This window comes from Chamaea fasciata, unplaced genomic scaffold (genome assembly GCF_029207755.1).
Source record: "Chamaea fasciata isolate MVZ Bird 193981 ecotype frontalis unplaced genomic scaffold, bChaFas1.0.hap1 SCAF_20, whole genome shotgun sequence".
Lineage (NCBI taxonomy): Eukaryota > Metazoa > Chordata > Aves > Passeriformes > Sylviidae > Chamaea > Chamaea fasciata.
In genome coordinates this window covers 8,244,900-8,257,456 of record NW_027094105.1, presented here as the reverse complement: position 1 = coordinate 8,257,456, position 12,557 = coordinate 8,244,900, and the positions used below count along the sequence as shown (strand labels likewise).

General features: G+C 51.3%; 1 protein-coding gene across 3 annotated transcripts in view; it reads right to left on the bottom strand.

Moving 5' to 3' along the window:
* COL5A1 (collagen type V alpha 1 chain) overlaps positions 1–12,557 on the bottom strand; it is a 135,505-nt gene that overhangs the window by 21,414 nt on the left and 101,534 nt on the right. For all 3 annotated transcript variants that reach the window (XR_010723502.1, XM_066201041.1, XM_066201042.1), the window contains exons 33-44: positions 9,995–10,039; positions 9,674–9,727; positions 8,722–8,766; positions 8,079–8,132; positions 7,509–7,562; positions 5,471–5,524; positions 3,466–3,573; positions 3,187–3,276; positions 3,050–3,103; positions 2,369–2,476; positions 1,093–1,200; positions 489–542 (exon numbers count right to left, since the gene is read on the bottom strand). Coding sequence is in view for 2 of the 3 variants with exons in the window: in XM_066201041.1 (XP_066057138.1) it covers positions 489–542; positions 1,093–1,200; positions 2,369–2,476; positions 3,050–3,103; positions 3,187–3,276; positions 3,466–3,573; positions 5,471–5,524; positions 7,509–7,562; positions 8,079–8,132; positions 8,722–8,766; positions 9,674–9,727; positions 9,995–10,039 (828 nt within the window). In the remaining variant the exon portion in view is untranslated. The remainder of the gene's footprint in view (positions 1–488; positions 543–1,092; positions 1,201–2,368; positions 2,477–3,049; positions 3,104–3,186; positions 3,277–3,465; positions 3,574–5,470; positions 5,525–7,508; positions 7,563–8,078; positions 8,133–8,721; positions 8,767–9,673; positions 9,728–9,994; positions 10,040–12,557) is intronic.

The following is a 12,557-nucleotide window of genomic DNA, read 5'->3' as shown; positions in this document are numbered from 1 at the left end:
TTCTGCTGCAGCAAAGCAATGGCAGCACTCAGCCCCTACTCCTGGGTCACTCCTGTTCCGCAGGCTCTGGGCAGCACATTAAGGGTGTGGAGCTGGAACTACCACAGGATTACAGGTTTGGGTTGGAAGGGACCTTTAAAAAATCTCCTGGTCCACCCCTCTGTCATGAGCAGAGACGTCTTCAACTAAATCAGACAGGGAACTTCAGCCAAAGACCCAACTTTGATGGCAACATTGCTCATGTTTCACAGATATTTCCATGCTAAGTGGGTGATGTGGAAATATCTCAGTGTTCCTGGGAGCTGGAGGCTCCCACTTGAGGCTCTCACTCTCACTCTTTTTTTTTTTTACATCATGTGGGTATTTGATGAAGCAGAGAAGATGAATCAACATTAGAAAACGATATAAATTTAATTTTCTATTTCCAGCAAGTCACACAAAGCACCAGGCTCAAGAGAAGCAGCTCCAGCAGAGTCCCCTGCACTCACCTGCTCCCCTTTGTCACCTTTGCTGCCCTTCTGTCCAGGCTCCCCGATCTCACCCTGCCAGGAGCAAAGGGACAACCACTTTAATTAATGCAATTAATCTCCCACCACTTCCACATCTCAACATCCCATCCCTGTGTGGCTGCATCCTCATCTCAATTCCCACACCAGATCTGGGCTGAGATTTGGCCACCCCAGGTACAACCAAAGCCTTTTCCACCTCACAATTCCAGGCCATGCAAGGAGCTGCATCTTGCAGATCCTTTGATCCCTTTGACCGGGGATTTGTCCCAGCTGATGTTTCCTGGGAATCCTGCACTCCAGAGAGGCCACATCAGAGAGGGGGCAAAGGGAATTAATTTGGAGAGGCTGCATCTGTGGGCCCGAACCTGCCACAGGTTTGGGGGAGGCAAAGCGGGTTTCAGGGGAATTTCGTGGCTGGAAGAGCACGGGGAGCCCCATCTGCTGCTGCTCGTCCCACGGGACTGTGAGTTCCATGAAAGTCCGCCAGCAGCACATCCCACCCAACTGCGGGATGCTCCACGGTGGAAAGGTTGCCCAGCTCCTTGCCAGAGTGACCCCACGCCGCAGCAGCAGCTGTCCCCACCTTGTCTCCATCCTCTCCAGGAGGTCCCACGGGACCTGCGGGGCCCGGCAGTCCCACGGGGCCCTGGATGCCATCCCGGCCAGCCGGTCCTTGGGGACCCTTCTCCCCCTGGAAGCAGAAAAACACGCGGGTCACACCCAGAGCTCTCCAACGGAGCCATTACAGCTCATTACGGTTTTATTCAGCTGCTAACGACTCCTGGCTGGATGGGCAGGAACGGCAAAGCCGGTTCCAATCTGATATTTCATCTGCGCTCCTTGTCTGAAACAAAACTTCTGTCTTGGGGGATAATGAAAAGAACAAACAAATGTAAACAGCGAATACCCAGATCGCAGCTGCAATTTCACTGCTACAGCAACATAATCTGATTTAATCTGAACCCTCTGCCATCGCTGTCTGGATGACAAACAAGAGCCCAAGTAATTTTTACTCCCACGAGCCAGTTTTTGCTGATTCCGGTCCTGGCTGCCCCAGCAGTCACTGCTGCTCCCTCCCTGGCTGACCCCCAGCTCAGGGGGGTTCTCAGGAGGCCCATCCTGAGATTCTGGACAAATAAAACCACCTGAAGTGAATAAACCAGTCTCTGCATCAACATCTACTTGTACTCCTCTGAGCAGGAGCCTTCAATCAAATTTGTTTGTTTACAGGAACCGAACAGTGAATATTTTCCACTTTCCTCGCCCGTGATTGAATTGCATCCGAATCCTGGGCGCTCTCCTCTAAATAAATTAGATGCCACATAAATTGCCTATTCATCCCTGCCCTGACTGACACATCAGTGTAGGTACTCAGCACGACAGATGTTCCTGAAACTGATTCACCAGGAAATTCTCGCCTCTGGATTCGCTGCTGGAATTTCTAACAAACCACTTCTGGTATCAATCAGCTGCCACCAGAGCGGCCTGACATCACCAAAGCCACCTCGGGCTGGTTTTGCCCGTGGGGCTGGCTCAGTTCTCTGCCCACAGGCCTGGCCTTTGGCTGTTTGTCACCGGGGAGGTGACACAGGCTGTGTCACCTTTTCAGCCCCCAGGCCTTCTCGTTGCCTGAGGACACCTCGGTCCCTGGGGTCCGAGCCCGGGGTGTCACCAACAGGTGACATTCAGTGGCTTGATGTGCTCAAGATGAAAAAATTCCTTTCTAATTTAACTCCTTCCTAACTGAATTCCTTATTTTTTATGATTTAAACCTCCCCAAGGACTGGTCCCACGCTCAGCTCCCCGCTGCACGCGTCTCCAGCTGTCCCACAACTCTCCATCTTCCTGCTGGTACTTACTGGAGCTCCCTTTTCACCTGCAGGTCCTGGAGGGCCCTGAGGGCCAGGTCTCCCTGGCAGTCCTATGGGGCCAGCTGATCCTGCAGGGCCACGCTCCCCAGGAGAGCCCTGTTGGGAGGAGGAGGAATTAATTAAAGGACATTAATTGCAGTACCCAGCTTCACCCACACCCAGACGGAGAGAAATCCGAGCTCTTCATCCACGTTCGTGCACATTTGCCACGTGAAGAGTTGGTACCACCAGCCTAAGGGGCCCTGCAGGTTTGTTTCATTGAATTAAAATCCCTGGAAGGGCTGGATTCCCCTCTGGATGGAGCAGAGAGCTCAGTTCCTGGGGACACATAAACAGCCTGGAACAAGAGCATGAGCCACTTCACAGTCAGCAGGGAGGGTCGGATGATGGATGTTTCCTTCCAGGAGGGTGGCCCTGAGCAGGGATCTCAACTGGAGACAACTCCCAGAGGGAAAGCAGGTGGATTAGGAGCGAAATCCTGGATGTGCTGAAGCCCTGCAGTTCCCTCAGCCCGTCACGTACGTCCAGAGCTGACCCCACAAAATGACTGAGTTGTTACACGTGTGCCTTGTGAAGGAACATCCAGGGCCGTCCAGGAAAACGGGGATAAAGCCTGGAGCTGTGACTAAAGCTTGGGAGTGGTGGTGCCTGCAGGACAGGGATACTCACGGCCGGGCCTGGAGGGCCTGGGGGACCTTCGTTGCCTTTCAGCCCTGGAGAGCCCTGCAGGGAGGAAACCAGAGTCATTTGGGGAGGGGGACTAGGGGAGCATTGGGGATTCTCCAGCTGGAGGGGCCTCTACTCACAATGGGGCCGGGGAGGCCTCGCTCTCCAGGGAATCCTCTCAGCCCGGGGGGACCATCCTTCCCTGGGAGGCCAGCGGGGCCAGGATCCCCCTGCAAGGACAGGGATAAAGACATGAGCATCTGCACATCCCATGGACGCCCAGCTCATCTCCTCAGCCTCCAGCTGGGGTGAGGAGATTACCTTCATTTCTCTCCTGAACCTCCAGGAAGGGAGGGATTTCTTCCCCCTCCATCTGCAGGGAGGGAGAGGCAGCAAGGAGGGTGAATTCCTGTCCCTACCTTGGTGCCTTCTTTTCCAGTGAGGCCGGGGAGCCCTTGCTCCCCCGGGGGCCCTGGAGGGCCTGGGTGGCCCCGTTCGCCCATGGGACCGGTCTCACCAGTTGGACCCTGGAAAAAAAAAATACCAGAGAAAACGAGGTGGGAATTGGCAGGACAACTGAGGGAGGAAAAAGTGCAGGGTGTCACTTTAGTCCTTATTGAGAGAATTTTGGACTTTTTTGGACTTTTTGATGGCCACCGACCCCCAGGAAAGAACTTCATTTGACCTGAGGCTGTGGAAAAGGCTCCCAAAATCGAATGATATCATTGGAATTATGGGTGTGAAGTTTCAATAGAAGTGTGTAATATCACAGGGTGGGAAACCTAGAGTTTAAGGGTTTAGAATATAGCAATATAGATATAAAGCAAGATGGAGGTTTTAGGGCAGAGGCTGAGTCCTTCTTTTTCACCTTCCTCTTCATGGTCTGGGTGGTGTTTTGTAATTGGGTAGAAAAATCTGCATTGCAGCCACAGGTGGTTGGTTATTGTGGTAAAAGTAAAAATAATTTAGGCGTCATCTCTTAATTAGACAGTTTATCCTTAAAAGGCCTTGCATGGAGAAGGATAGGGGCCATTTTTACTTTGTTAGCTCGAAGTGCTGTAGAACTCACGGCTTGTGAGACTGTAACACAGATAAAAATTAATAAACAGCTGAGTCCGGACAAGAAATACCGTCTCGAGCATTTAGTCCTGACCCTGGCAAAAAAAAAGAAGATTAAAACCGAACAGTCCTTTGGGCTGTAATGGGATGGAAGAGGCGCCTTGGAGTGCCACCAGCAATCCCTGGAGGGATTCCCCCTCTGGCATCTCCAGTCACATCGTTCTGGAAGCGGCCAACATCACCCTGGGCAGGCTGGGAGAGCAGATTCCACCCGAACGAGACGATAACACTGCAACCGTGACTCTCAGCTTTTCCTTCCTAATTGAAAACTTCCTAAGCGCTCTCCAACCCTGCTGATTCCTGCTCGGATGGGGCATAAATAATGCATGAGGCTCGCACTCCTTGGCAATTACCGGCTGCCTCTGCGCCCTCCGAGGGCACTCCGGGTGACAAGTGTCACACAGGGCTCCTCAGAGACCCGTTTTATTTTTTTAGGAGGACAAAAGCCACGTGCACGAAACCACCGTGTCGCGGTCCCTCGGTGGCTTTGGGGACAGGGCTGTAACTCATGTCCTGCTGCAGGGAGGGCACTCAGCAGCCGCACATCACAGCAAACTACGCCCAGCAGAGCCCCACCGAAATTGCCACCGAAGCCTAATCTGCCACTTGAGAAGACAGACACAGAATTGCCCCTGATCGGGGAATTTACAAATCGGGGGCTTTATGCCGTCATTAAAGAGGACGAATTAATTGCTTTCTAATTAAAGAGCTCCTCTCCGGCAGCTCAGGGGAGAAGGCTGGACCCGCAGCCGGTCCTGCTCGGTGTAGGCTCGCTGAAAGCTGTGCCCGTGCTCGTTCCCACATCGGTGACTGCAGGAAAAGCATGAACCTGCTCACGCATGCATGAACAGCTCCTGATGGCTGCAGGAAAAGCAGGACCTGGCAGCCCCTCGGATGAAGGAGGGATGATTTTCTTCACGGTGACACGGAGGAGCACTCCGGCGTCACGTTTGCGCCGCCCTGACCACCAGCAGCTGCACAGCCCTTGGAGATTCCATTTAATCTGCTCGTGATCCTTGAGCTGGGTTGTGTTTTCCAGCTGGGCTGCGGTTTTCAGCTGGTTTGTGGGGTCTTTTATTAGCTGGTTTCTCACCCCACGCCAGGGTGGTTGTGCTGAGTTCACAGGAACCACCTCCTTTATGTTTGTAAACCCCATCCCAACCCCTCAGCAAGGTGGACCTGAGGGGGCCGTGGGGGGATTTCACATCTGCCTCGGGAATTTCAAAGCCACCTGACAAGGGAAAGGAGTCCCTGCTGCACCAAGCAGCTCCAAGACCAGTTCCAGGGTTGAGTTTTGCCTCTTACCTGAGGGCCTACGACACCTGGGGGGCCTGGAGGGCCAGTCTTGCCTTGGAAACCCTGTTGGAGAAAGGGAAAAGACAAAGAGGTGACACTTCTGCCAAGGACTCCTCCTGTGAGGGTCACACTGCCACCAGTGAAACCCCTGACCAGGGTGGGCACCGGGAGGAAGAGGAAATAAGAAAATCAAGCAGAAAATGTACATTAATAAAGGGTGAAACAGAGGAGGAAGAAGAAGGGACTCTCAAAGCTCAGCCCTGCAGTTTGGATGGAGCTGTTGTGGTTTGGCCATATATATCTACATACACATATAAAATCTCTTATGCTTATAAAACCATAGAGGAAATGGCAATTAAAAATGCCATTAATGGCTAATAAATGGCTATTTTAAAAAATCACTGTGGATTTCTTCGTGCTGAGCAGTCCTTAAAAGCTATTTCCCTTATCCTGCTCCCCGTTCTGGGGCTGGTTTAGGCTGGGTTCTGCCTCAGCTCAGCTCCCAGAAGCTCAGGGGCAGCGCCAGAACCCTGAAGTTTTATCTCCTCCATCAACATTTGCTGAAAGGAACCACGGCCGTGTTTATCTCCAAAGGCTGTCGGGGAGGGAAGTCTCCATGACAGCTCCTTCCAATGGCATTTTGAAGAGTGACAACGAGGAACCCTCAGCACTGCAATTGTTTGGCTCTCCCAGGCTACTCCTTAAAAAGCACATTAATTATGGTTGTTACTCCAGCCTGCTGACAAGCTTGAGGAATGGCATTTAGGGCGCACGGGCTATTTTCCCCTTGCCACAAAAAAGAGGATCAGATAAATCCCATGCCAACGCCAGCCTGTCACGCTTAAACAACTCCCCCATGCTATTCTGGCTGCCTGCAGAGCAGAAAATATCCTGCCACTGATGGGGAAATGGCAAAATATCCCTGGGAAATGAAGGTACAATTTAAACCCTTATCACGGAGAAATATTTAGACCATTTCCGTGCAGGACTTTCCTTATTAACCTGAAGAAAGGGGTTTCCTTTTGTACTCTTTGAGCCCTGGGTACAGAGGTTTTAGAATCTGTCACGGGGCTTTTTTTAGAGCCAATCTCTGCAAATCTAATATGGCCAAATATCTCAGCGTGTCTGTTTGCTGCTGAATGGGAACTCAAATAAGGGGAAGTGTTTGACACAGAGATTTCAATCTTGCATGAAGACACACTGCGCTGACCAGGCTACTGATGTAGAAAGAGCATTGAATTCATTTTTATGCCTCTCTCCTTGCTTTTTTGGCACTGTGAGGGGAAAAGGGGACAAAAAAAGGGACTTCGGCTGCCTGGGTGTGCAGGGGAAAGTGATCTCTTCGAGGCTGATGGCGCAGGTTGACAGAGATTCTGTTTCCTGGGAGAGGCAAATTAAGGGAAGCTATTAGGGAGAGCTTTCAGACCCCAAAATAATTAAAAGAACATTCTCCACTCATTGCTGCAGGCTTGGAGGTTGGTGCTTTTGATTCCAGTCTCAGCAGTTGATGACAGCCGATGCTGTCAAAGTTCTCATTGCTCCCTCCACCTTGGCTGGGGGTGTCCTTGGATGTCATGGAAAACTCAGGGAAGGCTCAACGTCAGTCAGGCCCTGGCAGGTGAAAACTCTTCACCTTTAAGTTAATCCCAACTTGAGGACTTGGCTCAAAAATCATCTCCAAGCCCTTGTTTTAACATCAGTCTCAGGGCGTGTAAATAAATACCTGGTGCTGAGCAGTGTTTGCACTGCCTTGCTTAGCAAATGCCAGGCAAGTTAATTAAATTGGGGGATAAGTTGAGGGGAAAAATGCACGATGTGCAAACCCCTTTTTAATGCTCATTTGCTGGGGAAGGCAGGGAGGGGAAAATGAGCTCCTTCCTCCTTCCCACAGCCCACCCTGAGCAGCTTCAGGGACACAGACCCTCAGGGAATCACAACAATCCCAACATGGATTGCATCTTTGTCTCCCCAGCAGCACAGGAGGGTTTAGAGAAACCAAAATGAGGCTCTGGAGTGATGACCAGTCTGAGATTTTTTGGCTACTTACAGTTTCTCCTCTCTGTCCAGGGTGCCCGGGCAATCCATCCTTCCCAGGAGGACCCTGTGGCAGAAAAGCCGGGGGAGAAGCAACATCACCGAGAGCTCAGTAATAAAACTGTGACAGAGATTGAACCAGCCCAGTTCCCAGCCATTTCCCAGGGAAATGGAGGTGTAGAAGCCTAAAAGCTTTCCCACACATCTCCCGAAGGATTTATCTTACGGGAGCTGCTCACCACAGTGAGGAAATCTCCTCCAAACCATCTCTGAGTTCCCCCCTCAGTGTAACAACAACTGCAGACACAGCAGAGCTGTGCTGTCCTCCACGTCCACAGAGGGAAAATAAGGCGCAGAACAACCACGAAAGATCCCAGAGATCCTGAGTCAGTAGGAAATGAACATTTATAATCAGCTGCAATTTACTTGGCTATTTAAAATCTGAAACCATCGGGGTTGTTATCAGCGTGTGGCAGGAAAATGCCTTTTATTGGGAACGTCACCACTTGTCAGGGAAGCAGCTCAGGCTGGGTGGGAAGGACCGGATTATTCCTTTGGATGTCCCAGGAATTGAGTTACTCACAGGGGGGCCTTTTGGTCCAGGAAATCCAGTCGGTCCTTGAGGCCCTGGTGGTCCCTGGGATGAAAGAGAAGGCAGAGAACTCGGTTAAGGAACCTGGAACGCTCGGTGTGAAATGTTACACCTCTGTGTGAGCAGCAGGTAAGCACAAAGGTCTGGAAAGGCAAATGCTGGGTTGGTTGTGTAGAAAAAATTACAAACAGAACGAAATCTAGTGGAGGGGGGGAAAAAAAAGCAGAAATTGAGGGTAAAATCATGAAAGTCCCGTTGTTTCAGGATTTCCCACCTGACTGTGCTCTAGAGAACCACATCCTCCAGAAAGCGCCTGAAATCCTGGCTGCCTGCAGCCACCCAGGGGTGACTTCTCCCCTGTCCCACGAGTGATGCTTCCACAGGACACCCAAAGCCCCACCTGAGCCCATCCTGGAGAGCTCAGCCAGGACCTAAGGTGCCTTGGGGGACCTCTCTCCACACCAGCACGTTCCACCTTGGAGTTCTCACCAGAATTTTCCTTTTGCTGAGCTGCATCCTGGCTCCTGTCTGCTAACAGGGCACCCAGGAGGATCCCCCTTGCCAAAAAACCCCTCAGCCCTGCCACCCCACCTCCTCTGGGCTGAGCCCTGCTGGACCCCTCAGCTCATCTTACCCTTTCTCCAGGAGGACCAGGGGGGCCGTCACCACCAGAGTTGCCCTTTTAGGAAGAAGGAAAAACACGAGAACATTTATAAAACCAAAATAAAATCCCCCAAATCAGCATCACCGCTTCAGATGGCACCGAGCCCGCGGTGACACCACAGCCCAGCAACTCCCCCGGCCCTCTCTAATAATAATCCTGTGGCAGGAGCAGCAGCCAGTGACAAATGAGCAGCTGCTTGTCCCCCCCCACATCCCTTCATAAAAATCCAGGGGAGAGTGGGCTATTTCCATCACACCGTGGCCTCCCTCGGAGAGATAAATGCCACCCTGAGGAGGAGGGATTTGTCCCGAATTCGTGCCAACACAAACAGAGATTTGTTTTCAGATCTGGCGGCGCGGTGGTGACAGTGTCGGTGACAATGCCTCGCAACAAAAGATTCGCTTCCTTCAAGCCTGGTGATCAGCGCTCAGGTAATCAGTCAGTGCCTCTGGGTTGGCTGGGAGAAAAAATCCCAAATTTTGCCCGGTGGCCAACCCTGGCTCAGCGGTGGGAAGGCAAAAATGGCTCAGCCAAGTTCTGGAGACCAACAGCACCACATCCCCTCACCCACAGCACAGCCTGAGGGCTCAAAGGGGGGTTAAACTCAATTTAAATCCCAAAAAATGAGGGCTTAGGGGGGTTTAGGGGCTGTGCTGATGGTGGGGTTGTGATGGGAAGTCCTGCTGCCTCCTGGGCCAACACATTCCCAGAACATTCACATTTACAACATTTCCATTTACAGAACCTGGGTACGTGTGTTGCAGTTGAGTTATGAGCCCCTGAGCTGGGAATGAACCCCAGGAGGGCTCAGCTTTCCAAATCCAATGGAAAACGAGAGGAAGGGGATGGAGGGTGATGAACCAGATGCTCTCCGCACCAACACTGCTGAGGACACGACCCCAAAGGCTCCCCCAAGCCTTACCTTGGGGCCAGGTTTTCCAGTGCTTCCCCTGGGGCCTCTTTCCCCACGTGGACCCTTGAAAAGACACAAGAAGGTGACATTTGAGGCCTTTCTGCTGCCCCAAGCACCTGAGCTACGGGGGGGTCAACAGATCATCCCAGCAGAAAGATTTAAACCACGTTCAGTGGTGACACCCAGCCCCAAATCTGTGTCCCCCTGGCCCAGCTGCAGGTGCTGGAGGCCAGATCCTCCCCAGGTGAGGATACAAAGCACATCCCGGTTTCCCTTTAGGCCAGGATTTGGGGTTTGGGAAGGCACAGGGATGAAGAAGCGGCTGGTTACCGTGGGACCGCGCTGCCCCCTCGGACCTGGCTTGCCAGGAGTGCCCTGGAAAGGAAAAGGAGAAGGGATTAGGAGCCAGCACCACAGCAAATGAACCCACAGCAGAGCCTGGCACACACACAAACTGCCTCACAACCTCCCTGCTTCTCATCTCTGCCACGAAAAAGTCAGCAGCAGGTTCGCTTCCATCTCCTGATTCTCGTGTTAACGTGAATTTACAGCCCTTGGGCAGGTCCGGGCGGTGATCCCAACGCCCAGACAACATCTGCTCTCCGAGGGAATGGATCTCTCCAGCAGCAGCATCCAAAGTCCTTTAAAACCCCAAAGACGAGGCCAGCCCCTCAGACCACGCAGTACCCCAAAAACTCAGCCAGAAACTCTTCAGCTCCAACACCCGTAATCCCATTTTTCCCCCCGGATCCCCGCTCCTGACGTGGGGCAGGGCGCTCACCCCGCCGCTCCCTGGTGCTGCTGCGGGATTGGGAAGGTGTGAGAGCAGATTCCTGCTGGGAGCAGCTCCTCCCTGCACACAGGCCGGTTCAGCTGCCCTGCATATTTACAAATTTTCCCTAAATCAGGAATTCCAGGAGTTGTTCGGCAGCAGCTCACGAGATCTGACAGCTGCACTCAGCTCCCCGGGACGGGGACCGGGATTAATCCTGCCACGGAAAAGGCACCTAAATCTGGCAGCATGTTGGATTTTACCCTTTTCAAACAAAATTCAGTTGGAAATTAAAATTCAGTTTGGCAAAAACGAACGTCACTTAAGCGGAATTCAAGAGAAGCCGAATTTGACATTAGTAATACTGAATAAAAAATTGATGTTAGCTAAATTGGAATGGGACGTAAAAGGGATTAAAGTGAAGGAGACTTAAACTGGGCTTTGTTTAAATTTAGCAACGGTCAGACTTAATAGAAATGAAAACTTGCAGAAATTATTTTTAACAAGATTACTTACAAAATTACGAAATGACACACTAAGCTGTGCCTAAAAGCAAAGGAATGGCCTAAAAGCCCAGTTTTGGCTGGTGTCAGTGGCCAAAAAACCCACTGAGAGGTTTGATTTCACCCCTTTGGACCTGCAGCCCGTTAATGGCACCAACCCCCCGAGAAAGGAAAGGAGAGGAGGCCTCGATTGCCATGGAAGGAGCACTGGGTGCTTAAAATATCCCTTTGCCATTTTCTGCCCCAAATCCATCACCTCCCTGCGCTGCCTGCTCGGCTCTGACACTCATTAACCGGCAGAACATAAAACAGGAGCTAGAAAACTTCACCATCAACTTTCTTCCAGCTGCTAAAATTAGTCCTGCTGAATCTTCCTTGTTCTGCAGCTCCATTTATTAAAGCCTGCTGGCATTTTTTTTTTTTTTTTTGGATTTTTTTTTTTTTAATTAATGACAAAATTCGCTTTAAAGTGCTCCAGCTGGTTTTTCTTTCGAGCTCCGGGAGGCTAAATTGGGAGCAGGTGGGGAGGAGGGGGTGCTGCCTCCCCTCAGGTAGCCCCCCACACTCCTCTCCTTCTCCCACAATTCTATTTTTAAGCCGAATTTCCCCCCCTGCTCATCGCTGTCGTTAATCATGCATTCGGCCCCGTGTACACTCGCAGAGAATTCACATTCCCTGTCAATGTACACAGACCTATATTCTTGCAAACAAGGGTTTTTTGACGTGAAGGCAGCTAAATTCGGATTGTTTTCGAGGCACACCAAGAAATGGTTGGATTCGGGTTCCTCCACACCCCCCAGGCTCTGTCAGACTGGGCCAGCAGGGAAATCTATTTCCCCCCTGCTAATGGCAGAAAATAGCTCTTAAAATGAGGTTTATTGTTCATGTTTAACTGTTGATTCCATGAGCAGGTGTTGAGAAGATCCTGAGCCCACCTGGAGCTGGGGATGAGCAGCTCCTGGGGGATTTTTAACGGGTCAGAATTCTCCAAAAGCACCAAACAGAGAATCAAAGGCTGCTTTGGGTTGGAAGGGACCTTAAAGCTCAGCTCACTCCAAACATTCCAAACACCTTCCACCATCCCAGGCTGCTCCAAGCCCCATCCAAAGTCACTCCAGACTCCTTTAAATGGTTTTATTCCACCTTTCCTGCAGGTTCCCTTCAAGCCCTGGAAGGCCCCAATGAGCTCAGCCCAAAGCTTCTCTTCTCCAGCAATCCCAATCCTCCCAGCCTTTTCCCAGACTCGCCCTCTAATCACCTTCAACCCTTTTCTCCCTCCCCATTTTTACCTTTCCAGCCCTTTTTTTTTTTGCACAACTGAACTGCCACGAACTGAACTTTGGTGTTTGGGGATGTTCAGCACCTCGGCACTAAAATTCAGCTGCCTGTGCAGGTCCTGCCCTTCCACCTTTGCTTTTCACCTTTTTTTTTTTTTTTTTCTCTGAATTATTTAAGGACTTGGGAAGACTCTTTGTGCTGCTGGAGCAACAAGCTGAAAAGCTGAGTTCCACTTCGGGAGAGAAACATGAGACTTGCACGATTTTGGTCACACAAACCAGGGAATTGAAGAGCAAAATGGGGATGTTGTGATAAAGAAAAGACAAACAAATGATTTGGG